Raw genomic sequence first — 24363 nt, 5'->3', positions numbered from 1 at the left:
TGCCTCAAAGAACCGGCTGAGATGTGCTGGTGGTGAGCAGAGATGTCTCTATTGAGGAGCTGTACGTATTCACAGCTATGTAAAGCCTTGCAGAGTATGGCTTGGCTCTGTTGATTTGATTGACTTGATTGACTAGAAAACATTGGCTTCCAAAAACATTCTCTCTGGCTTGCATGGAAAACAGGCGTCCTCTTCAAACAGAGGGTTTGGCTGTGGTGGCTTTGTGTTGCTGCTTTCCAGGAGGGGCAGAATAGCTGTCTGAGCATACCTTAAGATGATACAAATATGACTGCACTCTTTCTCCCGAGCTTTGTCGAGTATGAATGCGTCTGGCTTGTGTGCAGGTATTTCCACGGTATCCCCGTTTCTGAGACATCATCGCTTTTAAGCTCATTAATATAACAGGTATAGAAAAATGTGAGCTTTGTTCTGTGGACTGTGATACTTGACCTGCTGTGGTACAAGGTTGGGTCAAAGCTCTGCGTAGGCAATGTGGGGAGACTGTGTTACTGAACAGTGTCCCAGGAGAAATCCAACAGCAAAGATAGACACCATCTTTTAAATTTTTAGGGCTTAAAAAAAGATGTGGAGCATACAGCAGTTTGTGCCCTCGTGTACCCTTCCGTCTGTCACAGACTTCTCAATGCGGAAGCAATCTTTATCTGTCTTGCTAGTAAAACTCTTAAATATCTTAAACTTGCTAGTAAAACTCTAAAATGTCTTTATTCAGGAAGACTCTTGATATAAGAGGTCTATGCCATAATCCAATAGAAATCCAGGTTGAAGTAAGGAATGAGTTATGGTTAAAAAACAGAACGTACAGTTGTTTGCAAACTTATTTCTTTTGTTATAAAGCAAAGAGAGTGTAACAGTTGTGATGTTTTGTGCTTCAGCAAACTTCTCTTTAACAATGAAACTATGTCCGTTCCCTGGCTATTCATAGCATGTTACTTCAGGTTATCTGTCTCCTGATTTCATGGTGGAGATGCAAGAATTTGAGCTGTGAAACAACTTTGGCGCTCACAGGGGTAGAAGTAGCCTTCCCAAGCTTAAATGCTTGTTTTCACAAAGGATTCAAGAAAATGCTAATGATCATACGCATCTAAAAGCAGAATAGGAAATGCTGAAAAAATTTGCATATGGAAATTAAGGTGACCTGTATTCTAGAAGAGGATGAAGTTTTTTCCTTCATATATAAAGGCAAGGTTATTAAAATTAAAAGTGAGGACAGCTTATGCTGCTGAATTAATATACATAGATTACTGCTTCTGCATGACACAAGTACTTAAAACAAATAGTCCTGGCAATTTGTTGTTTGTTAGAAAAGCCTTAAAAAATATTTATCTTTCTAGAACACATATTGTTGCTAACTAGATACACTGGATGTTTACAACCCAGAAAAACAATCTGGACACTAAAACTAATGTGCAGAACTCTTAGAATTGGACATTATTAACAGGCATCCTGATTTATTTTATTATTGCCATGATTTTATGAAGGTATTTCCTGCGTGTGGATGTCTGGGAATCTGCTCCATAAGTCCGTATTACTATCAGATTATTACAGGCCATTAAAAACACTCATTTGGAGGATCCACTGACTTTAATGGAGCTGGGCTAACAGCTAAGTTTCTGTTCCTAAAAATGCAGGTCTCTGCAGAGACTTCTATATCTGTTTGTTGGAGAGTACAGCTCACGGAGAGGAAGAGAGGGGTAAAGTGGAATTTTTTTACCTAGCAATCTGTTTCTTGTACCTCTGTCTGGCAAAGGAAACACTGCTAACAGATTTCTGCAGAATCCTGTCTCATGAGGTATCTTCCACTTTGCACTTAGGAGGCGAGGCACAGAACTGTTCTTGCCGTCGTATCTGTTTAACAACACTTCTAATTAAATCCGCAGTCTGCACAGCCTGCTCTTGGGGTTGTCTGTAACCCCATCTGTTGGAGGCATCTCCTTGTTATGCAAGGAATGGTCAGCCTCCTCTGTCTATTAGAGTGGGTCCTCCACGGAAATTTGGGCTGGATCCAAGAAAAAGACCTGAGCGCCCAACGTGAGGGTTAGCAGGGTTTTAGCAGCTGAAGCCCAAAAGTGCAATTCTGATGCCACCTGTGTTCATCCGTGGGAGTTTCCTAAGGACACGGAGATCAGCCAGCGTCCTCCAGGGTTTCAGATGTGGCAAACACCAGGTTGTCCAGCATCTGATGTGTTTCTGCAGTCCTGCCTGGACGGGTTCTGTTGTTGTCCACTGGTGGGGCCAGATCTTCCGGGAACGAATGTGTAGAACTGAGTTTTAAATGATGGCTTCACCACCTTTGTTAAAAGAAGTGGAGAAACTTCTGCCCTTAGTTCTAGCAACAAGATTATTCAAAGAGCTAAAGATGAACTAAGCTCAGCCCTGACCTCTTCCTTCCAACTGCTGCTCTTGCGGGGCACTTCCCTGGCTGTCCTGGGGGCGGCATGGCTCAGGGGACTCAGCCTTTCCTCCTCAGTGCCCTTGCCCTCACTGATGGGGCAGCATAACTTGATTTTTTTGCGCTTCTCCAAATCAACATGGGTGTGATTAAGTGATTTCTGATTGAAAGGGTGGCCTTAAGCAAGTGTTAAATGGCACTGGAAATGTGGCTGCGAAGTAGGACTTGGCTTCTTGGAGTGGAGGGAAGGAGAAAAAGCAGAAGTTGTACTTCGACTGAAAGCAGCTGCATTAGTACCACTGACCTCACTGGTGTGAGGATCACGTTAACATATAGTAGAAAAAGTTTGTGTGGGTGGCCTTAAACACTGTTTAACACTGATCTGCACCAGCTTAGCCAACTTCAGTAGAGTCCTGACCATAGTGAAATTAGGGAAGTAAAAATTAGTAGGTAACAGTAACTGGGTCACTTCTGAAAGGTGCAACTGCTCCAACGACAGCAGTAGTTCTCTCTTCAGTATTAACCTTGTTGAGGACAGAAACTAGATCTGTGCGTGTCAGTTTTCTTTGCTTGATGGGTCTGACGAGCCCAAAATCTCTTAATGACATCAGTGTGAAGGAATGTGGTGTAAGTGGTGTCCTCCAAGGCAGAACTAGGGCTCTCCTGGACAACCCCACAGTAGGAATTTGTAGTAGTTTAGTCTTCAGTTTGTGGCAGAGGAGGGAGCTGACTTCTTCACGACTTTGTAACTTGTTGTTTCTTGGAAATGCTTGCTTAAGTGCAGTAACATGAGCAGTACTCAAATATTTCTGAATAAATTTAAAAACTCAGTGAAAAAAAATCCTTCTTGGGTTTCTGGGATGCCTGCTTCTTCCTTTGATTAATGCTTTACTGGCAATATTAAACATTCGCCTAAAAGTAGGAGGATGTTAATCTCTTGTGTATTTGAGTATTGCATGAGAATTTATGTGTTGGTCAGTGCCCATATGCTAGATTAAGTGGGAAAATACAATGATTCTGTGCTATAGACTGTTCCTCAGAAAGTCTGGCATTAACGCTTACTGCATACGCTTGTTTTAGGACTAGATGGAAAAACTTCTGTTTCAAGCTTGGAAGATTGGAAAAACTTTTGTATAAAGTTTTGGACTTGTCATCTTCAGCTTTTTTTTTTTTTTTAACTTCAGTGGTAATTTTTGATTGTCAGAAGCTGAAAAGAGATGAAGCTTTCAGGGTTTTCTGTTCTTGATTTTAATTAAGCTGACTTCTGTAGAAACTTCATTGAGAAGATTGGTGTTGAACGTTTAAAATGACATGTACTTTTACAAGTTTTGCATAGCACTGTTTCTGTGAAACCCTGTGGGAGGAGAGGTAAAATGGGGGAGAGGCAATCTGCAGGACTAGAACCATATGGTTAAAGAGATTGGCGCTTGAATAAGCGTGCCAGAAACTTAATATGGGGATTTTAGAGTATGAGCTGTGAAAACTGGAAACAAGAATGATGTAAGGCTGGGGGGGGGGGGTGGGGACGACGACACACCAAGGAGAGGAAGAGTTGTCTGCCTATATCTACATTTGAAGCAGCTTTATTAATAAAACTCTTGTGTTCACCTATACAGCTCCTTTCAGTCTGGAAGCATTGAGACAGAGAAAAACTGAACAGATTTCTTATGTACCAACTTAGACCTGCAAGATATTAAGCCCATTGGATATTCATATTTTTAGAAAACTGTTGAATAAGGTGTTGCAACACATTCACAGATATTAAGATTTCTTACTGCTTGGAACTTGTCAGTGGCAGTAGGGATAGGATCCAGGACATATCTTAGAAAGTTTGAGCTTTTATCCTTGAGCTGATGAGGGGAGGAATACCAGTAAATGTTGTTCAAGACCTAATGTGGGTCCATCTGGCTGCTGGCATTGGGTCTATCAGCCCGTAAGCAAGTCCCCTTTGGATTTCCCCTGGCAAAAAGGTAATGGGATTTGAATCCAAGTCAATAGGTGTCTTGATGGGGTTATGTCTGGAATTGAAGCAAAGAAGTTGAGTTGGAGGTGAGTGAGCAGTGCTTGTCATTCAGGAGCTGCTCACCTTGCATCATCTAGGTGTTCAAGGACCAGGGTGCTCAGCACTGGGTTCAGGATGAGTGAAAAGGCGGTTTTGCAACTCACATGGTGGAATTACATTTTGTTTCTTCTCTTTTTTAAGGTATCTTAATTAGGTATTAATTAAGGTATCTTAATTTTTGCCTTGTGAAAACAGGATGGAGAAGCAAGGGTCTGATATCTTTCCCAAGGTCCCCCGCTTTCCGTCACCCTGCTTTTCATATCTGAGTTTCATTTGGGGGCAGCATCTGAGTTTGTTTTGGATATTGCTCATAGCCCAAGCGACGATCCTAAACTGAGCTGGGAAATCTAGAGGTTTGTGTCTCTTAAAAATAGGTGAATTTGATCTTTAGGATTGTGTGCAGAGAAACAAAGGAGAGCCTAATTTGGTTCCAAAAAAACCCCACCAGTATCCCCCAATCCAAGTGTAAGAGCTGTTCCAGATTTTCTGCAAGAGGCAGAAGATGGGAGATTATGCAGATCATGATTTGGAGTATGAAATTCCTTTTTTGATAGTGGCCCTTTTTAGGAGCAGGAACAGCTTTTCTTGTTCTTTCCAGCGTATGTTTTCTGGTAAATTACCGTCCATATTCTTCTTTGGAAGGTGGGCTTAGTCTGTGAAACGAAGCAATGAAAATACAAATTTGCCTTTTTTCATAAACCAAGTTAACTAGTAAACAAGCGGTTCATGCCCATTCGTTATCTTGTTCTAAAGATGGAGTTTTCATTTTAACAAGTCTAATGCAAACCTGACCAGAACACCGTTTTTCTTCTGTTCTTAACTCAAACGCTTCCCTCGTCTTCTGCCAGTTGTGGGTCCCAGTTCTGCGTTTTCACTATCTGCTCTTCCTTTGTTGGGCAAAGGTCTGTGCGGTTTGTGGAGATGACTGCACTACCTGCTCTGCATACGAAAGGGTACGCCAGGAGCGATTGTGAAGGCAGTGAAAGAAAAAGAAAACCCAATTACAAACTGGTGAAGTGTAGTCTTTCATGGTTTTGATGCCTTTTCATCATCCATTCACTACACGGTGTGAAGGTAATTCTCCTGCTGGTGCGTATGGGCATCGCCCTGAAGTTAGATCAGTGATAAATTAACATTTTGCAGTGTTTGTGGAAACACTTGAAAGAAAGTAACAGATGTAAGGTCTGCACCTGAGACTGACATCTTAATTTGATGTTTCTGTAGTTTTAGGTATACCATGGAAGTTGATGGACTGTTCCTATTATCTTCTCGGCTGACTTCATCAAGCGCTGTCAGAAAAAGCAGTGAAAGTTCAGGCTATTGGAATGAATAGTGTTCTTTTCCCCCTTTACTGAAAGTAATGTATCTTGTTTCAATTCAAAATATCAATATGGTAAAATCAGTGGCATTTCTCCCCAGTTACGTTAATGTAGGGGATTAAGTTGTCCCTTTACTTACCAAATATAATGTTTATCTGGGGAACTGTCAATGCCCTGTGGTCGGCAAAGGAGAAATTCGTCTTGATTCTCTCGCTAATGGCTCCACCCCAGCGAGGGTGGATGTTAGCTGATTGTACCGCATTAACCGCGTGCTGTCATGCCGTGCTCTTGGCACAGTGCTTATGGTAAAATACAAGTGGCTATTCTCTGTTAAATGAAGTAGTGCAAATTAAGACGGTATTCTGCTAAGCTTTCATAGACATTTTTTATGAAGCACTCAGACTTTCTTGAGGAGTCTACCTAAATGTGAATGAACTCTTGAACTCTTTCTTTAATTAGTACTACACAGGTGGGACATGAGAAATTAATAGAAGTTGGGTTTGTCCATTTGAATGAACGTGTAGATTGGCCTGAGGAATCGCAAGAGGACCGCAAGGGCCAGTGGAAAGCTGAAGTCTATCAGGGAAATACTGGCTCCGGAATCTTCATTTTAATCTGTGTTTCTTTAAGTCAGTATTAGTCCGTCCCCACCAACCTGAAACAAATGAAAAAAAACCACCCAATAAACAAAGAAAACCCTCCTACTAGCCTCAGTTGCACCTTTTTGAGAAAATTGACTGAATTTTGTTTTTAAAATATAGGACAGACTGGTGACATGTTTCATCTGGTCGGTAGCTTTAAAAGTTCTGTTAGAGCAGTGGAGCTCTTACATGCAGGACCGTGGGTTTATGGCCAGGACGGTCCATCTGCCCGTCACAGGCGCCCTGGGCTCTCTGCTAGGGCTTGGATCCTCTTGGGCACATGCCGTCGGTAATTCGGGATACACTGAAGGTTATCGCTCCGAAGCCAGTGCAGCAAAGTGCTTGAGAAGGGAAATGCATTTAGACTGCTGTGGACTTCTCGCTGCAGCAGCTCTGAACAGCGTCAGTCCCTCTAGCAGTCCAGGCAGATGACTTCAATTACTTGCTGCAATCCTGTAAGGCAATGCTGAAGTGCTTGTTACTATGATTTAATGGGCTGTAATTCTGTCACTCTTAACAAAGCACTATTTTGGTGAAGTCCAGCTTGCAGTGACTCACTTGGTAGCATTATTTGCTCTTTCTTGCAGATTCACTTTGATTTTTAAAAGTGATCCAAGCTCCAGAGAGGCTGGGGGAATGACCTACGACTGCATAGCTTTGATGTCAGGATTGAAAGGAAAAAGTGGAAGGAATAAGATAAGTTTACCTTGTGTTGGGCCAGTACGATGGATTAACCTTGAGACTTAGGCAAGGTGTCTGGCGGGTGTCTGTAGGGATGGGCGTTAATGTATTTGTTACAGGAAACCTGTGATGCTTTCTGAAGCTTGCCGTTAAATTAATTGGTGAATGGCAAAGAATGACAGCAGGCCAGAAATGTGCGGTTATACCCATCTGTTAGTTACGGGCTTGCCGGGCATTTGTCATCCTTGGCTCTCCAAGCAGCACATAGCAAGCATCATTAACTGAATTTAACAGGTGGGCAAGTGGCAACAGGTACAGCTGAATTGTTCAAGTCATACACTGAAGACTGAGAAACTAAAGCTCTTCTTCCATGTCTGGCTTTAGATGCTGGCAGCTTACTGATGAAGAATTTACTGAGATAAAGGCCTAATTCATGTGCACTTTCTGCCCTTTTTTTCCTCTTGTTATGTGTGGTCTTAAAATTACAGGTCCAACTCTGAAATACGGATCTTACAAGTGGTTGTATGCTCTGGGGGGGCTGTTGCTGGGAGTTTGTGAGCAAGTACAGTTCATCTCCGACTACGGAGCAAATCCCGTCTGTGCCTTCTGACCGCTGAGTTCAGGAGAGCATCCCCCTACCGTGGCTTTAGCAGGTGGGCTTGGGCTCTTGTTAGAGCTGTGAGCGGCTGTTACCCAGGGTTAGCACATGTGTGCTCTGCAGCCTCTTTGCATCTGATGTACTAATTAGTGAGCTCCATGAACTGGTAATGAGCTGTATCCATGCCATTTTCCCCCTATAGCCCATGTAATTAAAGTAACCGAGTCAGATGCTTAGTGATAAAAAAGAATAATTCCAAACCATAATTCATCACAGTCATTTTAAGTTATTCAACAGTTACCTAATTCTAACACAGTACTGAATTATGTTAATTCACTGGGCCGCACTAATGGCCGGACCCAGCAGGACAGCACATCCAACTGCACTCAGCAGAGCTCAGCCAGCGTCAGCTGGCTGCACAGAGTCAGTTTTTAGTCTGCATTGAAGCCTTTATGATTTTTTTTCTTCCTTTAGTAGTCCTAGGCTGATTTTTCTCCTATCCAGTTTCATGCCTAGAATTAACTGTGCCCATATATAAAGCTTAGCAGATGTTCAAGGAACCAAATCAGATACTTAGCTCCACTCTGCCTTTTTTTAAACTGTCGCTAGCAAGAGAGGGTTCCTGCTGTAAATGCTTTTTGGCACTTGGAGGCACTCTCCTCTAATGGCCTTACACAGCCCAGAATTACAACCTTTTCAGTGTATGACTTAAAATCCAGCAACCCAGCAACCCTATATTTTGAAGGCTATAAGCCCATAAAGAAGGGCCTGAAAGTGGAAGGACATTTCAGGTAATGCTCTCTTTCTAATGGTACTGCATCCAACTCATCATTTTTGCAGGGAGAGTAGACTGGAAGTTGAAGTCTTGCTTTTAATGTCTGAAATCCTGGAATTCTAGATAGTCATTAGAGAAACTAAAAAATGGAGTCAGGTTCTATATTGCCCTCCATCACATCAAAGAGCATGACTGCTTATCCCTGCCAATGCAAATTCAAGGCACCATACACTGAGTAGAGAAGGGAAAGAAACGACTCCTTTGCAGAACATTTATGATACTCGTGTGGGATAAGCAAGTCCTAAATCTTGGCCCTGTCTTCTTAATGACGTTTCGCTATCGCTGTTCTGTTCCAGGTGCCAACCTCCTGGGTGTCCTGCATTCTGGGAGCCCTTTGCCTACCCCTTGAGGTCCAAAATGCTGATTTAGGTGTCACCCCGAGTCTTGAGGCTCCTCTACCCTTTCTGGACTGAACCATAGTGTCCTTCCAAAGCCCTCAAAAGATTGTATGTCAGAGAGATTTCACTGGTAATGTGCTTCATCATCTGGCCAGGATCTGTAATTAAGATGCCACTGGACACTAGACTTCTAGCTGCTGAGGGCGTCAGCAGTTTGAAGGGGTACATTCCTTCTAAACTACTTTATTGACAGTTGCAGTGGATCACTGTAAAGGGCTCTCATAAGCTCCTGGTGTCCCTTTAATTTTTGTTTGTTGTTTTTTTCGGTTTGTTTTTTTTTTCTCTTTTAATTTTAACCTTCTACCAGGCTGGAATGTATCAGCAAATCCCTTCTTGTCTTTCAGTGAGCCCATTCCATCTTGACATCTGCCAGAGGTGACCTGTGCTGGCAGCAGCATTTTTGTTGAGCACTTTTTCCCCTTTGTCTGAACCAATGACTGATACATACGATAAAATGCTGCTTATGTTTCCCTGTCAATGTCCATTGTCACAGAGCATGGTATAGACACGAAATAAAAGAAAGGCTCCATTACTAAATGATTAGGTAATCTTGGGTGAGCCATTTTATTGTCTGTGCTTAGCTTATGCTCCTCACCACCCTACCAAGGCTCGGACAACGTACCCTAGACCACAGCACACAGCCTTTCAGGTGCTGAAGCTGTTTTGGCAGTATGTAAATCTTGTCTGTGGAATGAATCCCATGTAGGTGTGAAGGACCAGGAAAACCCCCAAGCGTTAGAACAAAGTTGCCTTCTAACTAGCGTGCCGAGTGGGAATGCATGTGTAGGCTCCAATCCAGCTGTTTGGCATTTTAAAGTCAGGCTGGAGGAATGGCTTTCAGTTCGGGGCCTGAACCATTAACAAAAATCCCACTTCTGGTTGGTGCAATTCCAGTTGGGAGGGAAGGGGTAGAAAGAAAGAGTTTTTGAAGAGGAAAGACTGATTAAAACGCCTCATATTTTCGAGCAGTAGGCATCTGTTGTGACTTGTATTAATAAGTAAAAGAAGGTGTATAGGTTCATAAAGATCTGCCAGGCATTTTTTGTGCACTGGTCTTACAGCAAGTTCTGGCCAGTGCCAAAGCTGGATTTTGTAACTTGAGGAAAAAACTTCTCAGTACTGAGCAATATTGTGCATTCTGAACAGGCACAGAGACAAGATTACAGCTTCATTCCCTATTAGCAGCTGTGGATGACTTCTTAGTGTAAAATATTGTTTCTGAAGATATATACTAAATGAGAGGAAGGAGCGAGGTTTATGTCTCCGCAAATGTGTTTCTCGGGGGAAGGAGAAACCTAGATCATTTTCCTTAGTCCCCCAGAGAAGAAGATAGCTTGATGTAAACCAGCTTTGATTTATGTAGTCATTATAACCTGATCACAATGAATAATGCAATATCGCTTACTCATAACACGCTCACGTTAGATGGGTATTCTGGGAAAGTGCAATTGTCTTGTTGCCAAGTGCAGCGATATCTTTACAGGCAACACGTGGACAACTTTGCTGCTTATTTGACAAAGCCAATGAACCAGTCTACGTTTCTATGCACTGTTTAAGTCATGCTAAACACATTTCAGTACAAGTTAAATATGTTTACAGCTATCTCATTCTTTCTGGTAATTGCATCTACTTGTAATTGTTGTCGACTTACATTGTGTTTTCTCAGAATGAAATAGAGTTGAACACCGCTGCCAGTATGGGGATAAAGTGGGCGAGGGACAAAGCTGGGTTGGAAAAGTAGAGGCAGGTCATAGCCTTACAGAAGAAATACATTCAAATTAGGTACTTGCATTTTGTGAAGTCGTGGAAAGGTTGTGGGGCCTTCACTAGAGCCACGCAGTCCCATTCAACAGGACGCATAAGGCATCGTCATACTTGCTGATACCTAGACCTCTTTACTAGAAAGCATTCCTCCGCTTTTTCATGAAGAAACAGCTTCGTAATGGAGATCTACTGCTTCAGACAAGTCTGAGGAGCAAATATAATTAAACGAATGAGCTGCAATCTGCCTTTATTGGCAATATTTCATTTTTCTAGATGCAAAGCAAAATTCTAGATCCAGTCTCCTCACAAATTTCCTTCTCGCTGGGAATTCTGTTTCAGGGTCCTTTATCACCTTTTGAATTAGCAGTTGCATATTAATGCATTTTTTTAATTTTTAAATAGGGGAAATTAAGATCCAGACACTTAGCACTATCTGGCTAATTTTCTGTGTGAGCAACCCCCTGTTGGAAAGGGCCTTGGACCCGGAGCTCCAGTCCACTGGCGACTCCCTGGCAAAGTTCAGCAAAACCACTCAAACGATGTTCCCTGTGCAGCTGAGCTACTTCAGCGGGTGAGCTATCTAGCAGTCTTGGATAAAGTGGCAGCATTGTTTTTCCCTACAAAATAAAACTTCAGAACGTACTGTGAGAAATTTTGTGCGCTATTGTGCTGTGCCTTTACTAGATTATCTGTTTCTAGCAGTTATCAGAGGCACAAACTGCAAGTTCCTGGCAGTAGCCCAGGCTTTCTCTCATCATCCCAAGCTACGTGGTAGTACTTTCAGCTACTGCTTTTAAAAAAGCAAAGTTTGTTTATTTGACGGCAAGTTCAGTGTCCCTGTAAGTGCAGCTCATTGGAATTCTTTTTGTTTTACGGCAGAGAGCAGAAAAACACAATGCAGGAATAAAATAGGGCAGCTTTCCCTGAAGGTTCACTTGTTCGCAGAGGAGAAATTTGCCAGATGAGACTTTGTGCTACTGTCTCTGACCTCTATATTCCTCTTAAATAACGAATATGGGGTGGGATTGTTTGGTCCGGAAGTAACATAGGCTTGCTTTGCCACAGTGTAGTGGACCCCACATATCTGAGTTTTAAAATAATAGCCAGTTTTAAACTCCTTGCCCCAAGATATAAAAATAGCCCCCCCCAACCCCTCAAATTTCTAAACATTTGGTTATTTCCATATGCTTTTTTAGATCAGTTGGTGAACAAAAGTATTGAGGGGTGGGGTAAACTTGCTTTGGGCTGAAATGCAAATTTTGGTTCCTCAGTTCAAACGTTTGTGTCTTGTGTGGAATAGCTTGTGCTTCATGTCTAAAGAATGACATTTTAGGCACTCCAAGATCTAGCTCTTGGTTATCTTGCTTTTCTGATGAGTTGGGAGGAGACCGACTGACAGGTCTCCCTCCCCACACGCCTTTCCAGGACGGACCAGGGGTTTGGGTCGTCACGTAGGACAGCGAGCCTCCGGTTTCAGTTTCCCTCTCTGCATGAGAGTATTCCCAAACCAGAACTGAACCATGAAACCCAGGAAAGTCAAAAGAAATTTTTCCACTTTACTCAGCCAGCGGCTGACCGGTTCCAGCTGAGATTAATAGCTCCTTTGCTTCACAGTGTATTTCCAGCATCAGAAGGAGCATGGGGACGGCTGAGCGATCCTGCCTGGTTCCTGAGGCACAGCACTGACAGCAGGAATCCAAATACTCAGATTGCATCATTCCTTTGAAGTTGCTCCTTCTTTGACTTCAGTTGTGGTAATGATTTATATCAGCTGATCTTTAGAGCCAAAAATAGAACTGTTTTGACGTGACCTTGGACATGCATATTGGATCACCTATCTGGGTTTTGGATGATCCGCTTCGCAAAGAGTCGCGTTATTTCCCTGGAGTTCTACGTTGTTACCTGCTCGATGGGCTGTTAGAAGCTGAAATTTTCAGGAGAGGCCATGGGAAGTAGATGCTAATTTTTGATACTCGAATTAAATTTTGAGTTAGGCTTCCTCGGGAGATCTCACAGGGAGAGCTTTGTAAGTTTTAGGTGTTATGCAAATGACAGCTATTACTGTTCTCTCTCAGCACATCAGATCCTGATTTGCTGTTTGGATTATCTAATCACTGTCAGCCCAAGTGTTTGGAGTGGAAGTAATTACTGCAGTACTTTCAACTAATTCCTATTCATGAAGTAGTAGTGAAAATGTTGATCTGAGGGATAAGTGAGCTAAGTATTCATGACGGAGTAGGCACCTAAGAGCATTTGGGGCTGGTTCTTGTTGCTTCCATCAAAACGGCTGTAACAAGGTAAACAGTTCACGTGCCGTCTTCATCTTCAAGAAATACTGACAAGTCTCAAACATGTACTAGATCATGATGGCATCAAAGACCTAATTACTTGCTCTGTATTGTAGCTCATAACAGGGTCTATGATTAGCTCTCTGTCTTGGACACATCGTCTCTGCCGCCTGTTGACTGCATTGAAGGGCTTTCAGTGCTCCTAGGCAGATGCTGCCAAATTGCTTATTCATAGAAACGTAGAATGGTTTGGGTTGGAACGGACCTTTAAAGGTCGTCTAGTCCAACCCCTTTTTTATTGCTTTAGTGCTAGAGATTTAGGGTATAAGGGTTTATGCTCGGTTAAGGTGGTGTTGGCTGTTCACCCATGAGGTACTTGTGTCATGGGAGCATTGAAATGTGACTGTGATGATAGGACCCATTCCTGATCTCATCAGATCACTGACATTAATGGGATTCCGAACTGCATATTCAGGCAAAAAATTGCTCATTGTCTCTAATCAAAACAAAATACTTTATTCTGCTTTAAACTACTATTGCAGTAGAATCTCTCTGCCTAGAGATTCCATAAGAGGAGAGGGCTGACTAGCTCATAAGGAAGGAGGAAGTTCAGGGGAGGAACCTTCATGACCTGACCATCTTCCAGTTTGCTCACATTAGCACTGTGAATGCCATTTATTCTTTATTGGCGTAGTTACTTGGGTGGTGATGGTGGTGTCCTGAGGCACTGTCGTTAATGTATTCCAACCCTGGGACGCTTTTGTTAAAGAACTATTGTAATATGGGAGTGGAACCAAAGCTCAAAGACCAGTATTTGTATTGTAGGCTGATTTACCTTTTGCATCCTTGGAGGTACTTACGTGTAACAGTTTTTGGGTTTGTCTTTTAATTCCTCCCCTTCCTCCCCCCGCCCCGGCTGTGCCCTGATTCTAATCTAAATCCAAGTCTTGGGTTAGTCATTGTTGAACTACAGTAATACATTCCAGTAGCACCAACTTACAGCTGTCTACCATGCTTGAGTGGAATTGATTGTCAATAGTACTTATGCTCCGAGTGGCATTTGGAAGGGCAATAACAGTCCTGGATCTGTGCCCTGCTGGTGGCAGAGAAAACTTTATTTCCTTATTTGTATTAAAATGTTATGCTCATCTTCTCCCCCGAATTCTGTGTGCTGTGGAGCTCGCTGTTGCAGCTACAGCTTTGAGATGCTTGCAGAGACCCAGAGAGGTGTTTCTGTGTGCAAATGGTCTGAGTAGGACATCATCATGTTGTAGTTGTTGTCCTCGTGTCTGTTGTGCGATGGTAAATGCATTACTGAAGGATTCTGTTCTCTTCTATGGGCTTCTAATTGCTAAGATAAAACTACAGATTTTTGAAAAGCAAAAGGACTGGATACTCCAACTTTTGATAATCTCTTTTGGGTGGGGTTTTGGAGAATTTTTCGTGTCAGGCATGCTGACGTTATCTGGACCCAGCAGACAAGATTCTCAGAAGGCAAATGTAGAAAGTCTCTTCTAGTATAAGTATGTGCATATCTGAATTGCTTTTTTGGTGGCAAGCCCTCATTTTGGTCAGTATCTGGTCATTCTGGAACAATTAATTTCAAACCCTTGCATTAAACAGAACAGGTTGAGTGGCCAATAAGCTGGAAAATTGGAAGAGAATCTTGATGGGTTCAGCTGGTGCCTGGCATCGGAGCAGCCCGTCCGTATGCTAAATGATTCTGCAGCCAAGTGGGCCAGGAGCAGGAGTGTCCACGTGTGAGGCAGAATAATAAAACTGGGGGGGAATAATGTGGTTCCCTGAACGTCTTTATAGAAACAGCTAAAAGCTGGTGAAAGAAGCACAGCAAGTCAACTAAGAATCATTTTTTGGGCACAGAAATAAAGTTACAGCTGCTTTTCATGGACCTAATTGTTTTGTGCTGAATACATTGTTTAGAAAACCATCAAGGGTTCAAAGGATGGCGTTGCCTTGTCTGCTGGTTACCTGTTGGGTGCTGGCTTGGCTGGAGGCAGTGAGATGTTTTGGTGGGTCTCGTCACTGATCCCTCCAGTGAATTTGTGCTGTGCTGGAGCTCTGCCAGAGCTGTGAACTACTTGATAATGGCTGATCAGATTTTTTTTCTTTGAAATCACACTTATTTTAATAGCGGTTTTGTTTTATTTCTGACTTACCAGGTGCTACTTTGGATTTACTGATTAAATGTAGGCTGTGAACAGTTGGCAAGGCTTGTAATGCTTTCCTTCTATACAGCCAGTGTGTTATCTGAGCTGAGAGCTATGGTTTTGAATGCAAGAGGACGGTAGAAAGTGCACCGCAGTTACAGAATAGGTGGGAAGATTGCAAGAAATGGGGGCAGAAGTTTGAGATGAAGTGGCTTAGTGCTGCAGATGGAAAGGTGTTTGTTCAACCACTCTGCATAGACAGTCTGCTCCAAGTGACTTGAATTTAAATTCAAATGGACCTTGGAAGCCAAATGCCAGTTGTCAGATGGTCCTGGGTTCTACTGTTAAATGATCTGCCTTGTCCATTACCCAGTACTTCAGTTCTTTTCCCTTATGTATCCTTATATGTACAATATCCCTTATGTATTCCCTTATACGTACAATATACAGTTATGGTTTTGTCTCTTACTTATGATAGAAGTTCCATTCCTACCTGTTTGCTCAAGGTTTCCTCAAGTCTGTCTTAAGCATACAAGACTGGAACCAGTAACAAATCCCCATGGAAAAGTGTGTCACTTTATTTTAAAAAAGCCGTTTCCTAGAAAGCCCTACATTTGCAAGTATAATTACAGCCTTCTTCCTAGCACCTTTCATGCAAGCCTGCACTGTCTTCGTAAGCATTTCTGATTGTATCATAATTCAAAAGAAATAGGGTGTAACTATCCATTAACTTGATTTTTATTTTCTGTCTAAGCTACGGAGAGCCATTAATTGTAGCTCCAGAGCAACAGCTGATTTATGGGTTTAACTTCTATGCAAATATTAGTGATACTCAAGTCATCGGAGATGCCAAGTTTATTCTCTTGTGTTTCTAGATTTACCAGAGATGCTGGTTAGTATTCAAAAAAGCTTCAAGCAAAGGGCCAAAGAGGCTGGAGAAATTCTCAGATGAACGAGCTGCTTACTTCAGATGCTATCACAAGGTAAGATGTGGTAATATACTTCTTTCTTAAACTTGCTTCTACTTACAATCCAGAATAAAATCTGAAGTTGTCATGTATTAATTGCCCTGAAGATTGGAACTTTTTTTACTATCGAGGTCCTAAACCCACTTGTGGGTTTAGTAAAATAATGCAGTAAAGCAGAGGCAGAGTAAGTATTCTGTTTTCTGCTTTGCTGCAAACATCTTGCTAAGCTAATGGAAAATGACTTTATTTTTAGGCATTTCCTTTCTTCTCCTCAGCCCTTTAAAATCAGAGCTGAAATACTTCGCAGTGACTGCTGCTCTTCATGATTATGGTAGCAAACATCCAAGGTAATGCGTGAGTTCCAAAAGCTGAGTACTTAGAGGTTCCCATTTCACTGGGATCTTGCACCCGTGGGGTACAGTAGACAGCTACAGATATGAAAGGGAACATGCAGTGTTTTGTGCAATGGTGATGTGAAAACCTTTGCTAAATTCACTACTATTAAAAGAATGAAGTTCTTCCCTCTGATCACTTCTCTGGAGTTATGTGCACATTTCATATTCATCTGAGAATTTACATGTGTAATTCTCCTGGGCATGGAGATGAAAATAAGAAACCCTTTAATTTATAATTGTTGTTGGCAAAAGCTTAATATATTAGAAGATCAGGAATTATGTGCATAAATTCCTAGGAGTCGGCGAGCACAGCTGAGCTTGAGGCCGCTCTGCACTTACTCACTTTGACATACGTTTAGGAGGAAATCTCGAGGGAATACTGAATCTGAATTCAGACTTGTCTGTCAACGTGCCATGTAATTTGTAATTCATTGGTCATAAAACCTGTGGCTATTTGTAGTAAGTCATGCCCAGAAATAGTTTATTCAAATTTATATAAAGCAACTTTCAAAACTAATGAGAAGTGCATTTTTTTTTTTTTTGTCATTCGGGGGGTGTGCGAGGGTTGCACAGTGCGTTTTAGACAATATCCAGCTTTGTGTGAAGTGTGTTTATATTGGTATGACTCTGTCAATTATTGATGCAAATCTGTATTTCTTCCGTTGTATTAATGCAATATATCAGCAGCACACGCTGACTTGAGGCTCAGATTAGGTAATGGATGTGAAATCCATGAGGAATCTAAATGAGGTTGGATTTTTTTTCTCTTCTTTCAAGAAAATCTGTAGGTTAGCACTTACTTGTCGCGTATGTAACCTAACAGCAGTTTCCTACGTCTGGATCTGCAGACTAAAGCACCATAGAAAGTTCCACTGGCTTTGAGGGATTTTCAGCTTTAAGTCAAGCTTAGTCTGTAATTAACCGTTACTTAATGGTGAACTATTGCTGCTTCTATGAATTTAGTATCTGGGTAGCTCTGGTAGCTTATTGGACAGGAATAAACAATGGTCAAACTCCACAGTCGGTCAGTTTTGGAGGAGTAAACCAAACCTAAATGCAGGTCACTTGAATGTAGCGTGTGCACCTGCAAGCACTGGAACAGCGAACTGATAGATTATGTCCTAAATCACCTTTTCAGGAACTGGAGGGTGACGTCTTGGGGTCTGAGTCTTACGCTGAGTATACCCGAGATCAGTCTGAGCTTCTATGGGGTTTTTTTGGTGTCTTGGACCTGCTGAGCTAGACTGCCAGCTCCGAGCTGTGAGCCCTTCCCCTAAACGTCTGTCTGCTTTGGGTCCCAGGTGTGTAGACCCAAATTACGGGGTGCAGCGCTGAGGTTTCTGCCAGAATGCCTGGATAAAACGGGGGGATCTCTCCTCCCAGCACTGCACCAGCCTGGACACTGGGGATGAGCTGCCTACGCAGGGATATTGCCATGAACGTTTGCTCCCCACGTTTATCACTCCTCTTTGCCACTCTCTAAATGAAGCAGGGCTAACCCAGTAGAGCAGTTTAAATGGGATTGCCCAGGACAGGGGGTTGTCGCTTACGCAGCGTTGTTGTTTGGCAGTGGGGCTCTGCAGTGTCCCCATTTTTTCACTGTGATGGTAAATGAGACTGTCTTCTAGTTCTAGAGTCAGCAGCTCTACAAGTTGATGGGAGCTGTTTATTTTTAATGAACTTTACTGAAAGGAAGCTAATGAATATTAAATAGCATTTTCTGGCTAAAATGTGTTAACTTACAAAGAGCACAGGTGGATAAAAATGAGTTTGTTTATTTAATAAGCTTTGTACACATGTGGAATTCTAAGGTGGCGGATAATGCAGCTTCTAACAGTATTAAATATGAGGTGTTGAAAACGGAGAACATGTCACTGCTGCTTTGTACTCCTCTGTAGTTGAACTGGTTCTTGTAAAAAGCATGGCTGGTTATTAATAAAAAAGCTAGAAAAACAATTTAATATGGCAGAGCCTGCAACTAACACTACTTGTCACCTGGTTTTGATGTATAACGTTAATGGGACTGTGGTACTCAAGACATCAATCCAGGGGTCTAGCACAGCCATTGCTCTTGTCTGGATGTACGTTTGGTCAGCAAGAGCAGCTGTTGTAAAAACTGCTTGATGGTGTGGAGAGGCTTTTCTGCGACTAGTCTAATTCTGTCACTCCTGGGCAGAAGGCTGCTTCTCGCTGCCTCTGACAATAAAGTTAATCCTCCAAATGAGAAGCCCAGCCAGTCCTGTTAACGTGTCAGGTGTCACCGTGTCAAAAGCTTGTGCTAATGAATCTAGGGGCGACTGTGGTTCAGCCTGATAGATGATACTGTAAGAGGAAAACCTCACTTACAGATTACCCGTGTTTCAGAAATATGGTCATTAACTTCCTACCTGGGTTCTGAAGTGATTCTCAAACGCTGTTGAAAGCAGCATCACATCTAGAAAACTGAGGAGCCCCCACTCACCCCATCAATCTCGGGAAAGGTTTAATCCATCATAAAACTGTAAAGGGTAGAAAAAGAAAAATGATGAATGGAGCTAATTTTTCAATAGCACCTGCCTCCTTCACTGAAGTGTTAAAATTGTTTCATTTTGTTGCCTTCTCCCCCCCCCCCGTGAAGAATGAAAGTGCAAATGTTTCTTTCATTTATTAATGTAAAGAGTCTGTCCAGAGCATTTGTTCTGATGGCACCGTGGTGGTACTGGTCACTGAAGCTGGGCCGCTGTGGTCTGAGACCGTAAAGCATCTCCTTGGCACCTCTATCCATTCAGGGGCTCCCCTTCATCCTCCTCATCCTCCATCTGCCCTGGATCCTTCACCCTGAGTCCATCCAGACCGTCCTGTCTGGTCACGAGCAGTGTGTCTGAGGTGTCTCGATGTCTTTCTGTCATATTGGGGGGGTCCAATTTGTTCTCATTTGAATGCACGATGTACGTGCCAGGGGCTGAACTTTGGCATCCTTGCCACTCAAAGTTTAAAACAACAAAAGAAATAAGTACTTTTTTGGGGTATAATATTGACCTTCAAATACTTTCTAATCGTGTTCTATTTTTTTTAAACGTGGAAAGGTTATTAAAGTGTCCTAAAATACAGGTCATCTGAGAACCGTCGTCTGTAGCTTATGAAGCGAACTGGAAATCTGCATACACAAAGCAAATTGCCCACTTAATTCATTTGGCCCCACAAGGGAGAGAAAATAATTAGGATCCAGGCTACGAAATCTAGGCAGAGAGTTGCCTTTCAGGTAGCTGTCTAGTTTTCACTTGGTAAATGTAAATAATCAACCACAAATTACCATATGCTTTAACAAAATAATACTGCCGGAAGGAAGAAGTTCTTGTTTCTCCAGGTGACTTTTGACTTTGCGGTGTGCCAGAAGAATCCTTAATATTCCAATACAAAACCAACTAATTGCATGCTGCTGACAGGAATATACTGATTCCTCGAGGGGATCTAAGTTTTAATCCGATTGTATTAATCTTGCCTTGAAACAGCAGAAGTAATTTAAACAGTCTTTCTGTCTAGTTATGGAATAATCCATTTGGAAAATTGAATTGTGTAATTTGTAATTGTTTTCCAGGCTTGCTAATGCAAAACTGTATCGGTAGCAAATTAAATGTTTAAAGTATGACCACTCTGCTAATAACTGACTGTTAAACATTTATTTTAATGAATACTATCACTTACTATGAATGAAATGTCTAGTTTGAGGCTTTAAAAGAATTAAAGGAACTTGTCGGGATCTTTTGGTGTCTTCACCCTAAGGCTGTACATCGAGGCTCACCGCAAGTGCATGGGGCAGGTACGTGTCCTTCCGTATGGGGAACGAGAGGGATGGTCAAAACCAAGCCTCTAAATCTGGTAGTTGTTCCTGGCTTTAGTTTCTTTGAAAAACCAGCGCTGGACACCAGTGGGGTTATGGCCAGTGCGTGCAGTTCTGTACGTGAGCAAGTGAAAACCAGCAGCTGGTGATTTCTCCCACCGAGGAAAGGAAGATATAGGCATGAATGTAAATTTTTTAAAACAGACATACATAAAAATATATATAAAAAAAATCTATATAAAATTTTAGTATGTTATATATACTTAGTAAAATAGACAGGTACAGGCAAATCTTATAAGCAGGACTGGGCTGGCATTGCAGCATTAAATGTTCCCCTGGCGTGTCCTGGGAAGTGTTCTACCTGAACTCATCATGAGTTTTCAGGAAGCCAAGACAGAAGCATAAACTCCTTAATTAAGATTAAAACACAAGATACTTAAAGCCATTGAATATGGCAGTTGTGTAGACAATAAATGTACTCCCTTTTGTTGTGTGCTGAAAGGCTACCCGTATTTGGAAATTATCTACTAATTCAAGCAACAGTTTGAATGCTAAAGACCATGTGTGTTTGGCATGTTTTTGGAGGGAAAGGGAGAGGTGAAAGAATTTTTGCCGGAGTGTATCTGGTCGGGGTGAAGCTCTGTCTGCTTGTACTCTTGGTTGGGAAATGAATGATTAGTCCCTGTTCCTGGTTCAGAGCTCTCTTACCACACAGCTCTGCAAGTATCTTAGGTTTTAATCTAATGAAATGTATTTCAATGATATGGATTGTCAACATAAAGGAGGCTTGAAAGTAAAGGGGAGGGGAGAAGTATGCAAAGGGAGGTTCATTCTCCTTGTGATTTCTCTGTTAATACTGTCTTAGGTCTGATGTTTGTGGTTTACCCTCCTTTGTAGAACTAAGTTTTTTAAATGTACATTACTTATTAATCTCAGATAAATAAAGCATACGTGAATTAAACTAACCATAGAAACACTGTTTTGCATGAGCCTGGCAGGAGGAGAGTTATTTAAAAATGCCAAAAAAAAAACCAAAAAACAAAAAACCACCGAGAAAACTTGAGCCTCAAATATTTGCAGGTGTTTGGTGTCTGCTCCTGACTCCTTTCCAAGAGCGCGGTGGAGGGGGTGTTAGCAGCCTGCCACTTCTTCAGCGAGAATTCGGTGCATATGTGCCAGACAATTTGAACCATCTGTTGCATAAGGGTGAGCAACAGGGAGGCGATTTAGGCACCTGGGATAATGATGGGATTTTGAAGCACCTGGCTGGGTGACACAGCAGGTCAAATAGCAAGTGATCTTTAGACGGCTTCTCCCTTGGGAGCGCAGGTGCTCTGTTGAGCCTTGGCAGCAGGAATAGCTTCTTGGCTAAAGCTGGATCTCGCCAGGAGGGCCTATTCCCACACCGGAGTACCTCGGAACCTCTGAAAGGAGAAGGCAGCTTCAGGGGCTGTCTCAAAAGGGAAGAGAGGTCAGCTGCTGCTTGGGTGTATTGACTAGATGATCTCTAGAGGTCCCTTCCAACCTCTACCATTCTGTCATCCTGTAATATTTTTGCCAGACATGAAAATCGGGTGCCACGGGTTGTATCCAGGACAGAAAGCATGCATGAGCTGAAAGACTGAAGTGAAGTGACTCTTGTGGTTGCTATCACTTGTGCCACTGACTTCAGAAAGAGTCCCAGGGTGACAGGTTTTGTCCATCTGTTCTTCTCCCTGTGTCTGCTAGGTGTTGTACTGAAGAAAAACTTACTCTGAAACCAGCTGGGAAGAGACTGGAGTGTGTGCACGTTACCGTAGACATTTGGGCCTGGGTCAGAGACCAGAATTGGGGACTACCTGTCCGTCACACTGCAAAGGGACATGCTTAGGTGTCAGCTTGTGCAGCTCAAATGAAGCAAATGCCATCAGGAAATCTTCAGACGCCTGTGAAGACTTTCAGCCCGTGCTCTGTGAAATGCCGTTATACAAGAGCTCTCAAGCAGTCAATGCAGCACAAAATAAACCAGGAGCTGCCAAATATTGTAGCTAGCATTTCTGCAAATATAAATAACACCCCCCCCCTTTTTTTTTTTCCAGTTCAGAGCTAAAACCACCGGGTTTTACAAAGGATGTGATGATCAGTGAAATTAACGACGCGATGCTATTGATTTCAGTATTTCTTCAAGATTTTTCCCCCCAGGGGTGAAATCGCCTGCAATTTTATTTGACCAGGCCGTGAGCCAGGGCTCTTGGCGTGTCGTTCTGGCGCGTGGCGGCTGTGCGTTGCAGTGCAGGCAGTCTGCGTTCACACAGGTGTGGTGGTTTAGCCCCAGCCGGCAACCGAGGACCAGGCAGCCGCTCGCTCACTGCCCCCCATTGGGATGGGGGAGAGAATTGGAAGAGTAAAAGTGAGAAAAAGAACCCTCATGGCAGCACAGCCTTCTGAGTTTTCTCTGAGAGAGATGAATTAACTGCTGATTGATACCCCAGAAAAGCAAAATAGACCACTGTGAATACTGCGAAGGCAGCCGATAAGAGATAAATAATGTCTGAGATAATCTCCATTGTCTTCTTCATAAGGCAGTGTGCTTAGAGGGAGTACAGTAATAAAAAGCAAATGTAGGAGAAGGCATATTGAAATGAAAACAATTTTTTCTGTTCAGAAGGATGAACTTTGGGATCTCAAGCATGAGCTGATTCTTGTAAAATCTCTATTGGAATATATTATTCTGCATTTGAGATTACAAAGAAGTACTTTATTGCAGTAACTAACTGGCTTTTGAGAAGAACTTATGATAAGAAGGAAAAAAACTATTGCTATTCTCAGCACCAAAATGATGATGCCATTATAGTCATGTTTTTTTTTTTTTTTTGTATTTAGTTGTTTCTAAAGAGGAATGGGGGACTGTGAGTTGTGCTGTCATGAGGTCAAGTGACCCAACCACCATACCTCTGGACACGTTGAGGTTTGTACCGCTCCTTAATGGTCCACTGAGGTGACTGTAGCATAGAGTGGCTGTCCTCACTCGGGGGGCGCAGAGTGAGATTGCGGTGCTGGGCCACAGGACAGAGGAGGAGCTGCTGTGTAACTTCTAGTGAAGCTTTTCTTGACTGGGAGACCCAGAGAAAGAAAATTATTGGATGCAAGTCATGTCTATGGCTTCTGTACTCCTCTGTGCTGGAATTCGATCTTTTTGGAATGACCGGCTGCTTCTGATGTGAAGCCCTAGATGTGAGGGAGACTGCAGGTATCTGAGATACTGGCAGGAGCAAACCTCAGTCCCCATGGCTGGGTTCAGAGATCACAGAATCACAGAAGGGTTTGGGCTGGAAGGAACCTTAAAGATCACCTCGTTCCAACCCCTGCCCTGGGCAGGGACACCTCCCACCAGCCCAGGTTGCTCCAAGCCCCGTCCAGCCTGGCCTTGAACCCCTCCAGGGATGGGGCAGCCACAGCTTCTCTGGGCAACCTGGGGCAGGGGCTCACCACCCTCACAGTAAAGAATTTCTGCCTGATACCCAGTCTAAATCTACCCGCTTTCAGTTTGAGGCCATTACCCCATGCCCTACCATAACACTTCCTGATAAAGAGTCCCTCCCCATCCTTCCTGTAGGCCCCCTTTAGGTACTGGAACGCCACTATAAGGTCTCCTTGGAGCCTTCTCTTCTCCAGGCTGAACAACCCCAACTCTCAGCCTGTCAAATGATGCAGATGATGCAGTCCTAGAGCTGCAATGTGGATATGACGTATAAGCAACACTGTGCGAGGCTGGAAGCCTTGGGTAGGGTGGGGCTGAGCTGGAGATTGGAGTGAGGAGACTGGAAAGTACAGGATATATCTAGCAGTAGAGGAATGAGGGGAAATGGGTGATGGATACTCTATGCCAGGGATGCAGAGTCTGGAGGAGCTCATGTAGGGAGATCGGGCTGCAGCTTGCAGCCTTAATGAGAATGAAACATGACATCTTGGGAGGTAAAGTGTGGTCTTTCAGCGATGCTGGGAGTGGTGAAGGTGAGATGTACAAGGTTACAGTG

The 24363-nt window shown here is 42.8% G+C and overlaps 1 protein-coding gene across 6 annotated transcripts in view; it reads left to right on the top strand.

Moving 5' to 3' along the window:
• The window catches only part of DOK5 (docking protein 5), a 45095-nt gene that overhangs the window by 4977 nt on the left and 15755 nt on the right, over positions 1–24363 (top strand). For 5 of the 6 annotated variants that reach the window (XM_054218794.1, XM_054218791.1, XM_054218792.1 and 2 more), the window contains exon 2: positions 16040–16147. In XM_054218794.1, the coding sequence (XP_054074769.1) occupies positions 16040–16147 (108 nt within the window). Of the gene's footprint in view, positions 1–9; positions 62–16039; positions 16148–24363 lie in introns of those variants that run through there. The other variant, XM_054218795.1, reaches the window with a different exon arrangement.

Source organism: Rissa tridactyla, chromosome 12, assembly GCF_028500815.1.
Source record: "Rissa tridactyla isolate bRisTri1 chromosome 12, bRisTri1.patW.cur.20221130, whole genome shotgun sequence".
NCBI classification, from domain to species: domain Eukaryota; kingdom Metazoa; phylum Chordata; class Aves; order Charadriiformes; family Laridae; genus Rissa; species Rissa tridactyla.
This window is presented reverse-complemented; position numbering and strand designations above follow the sequence as displayed.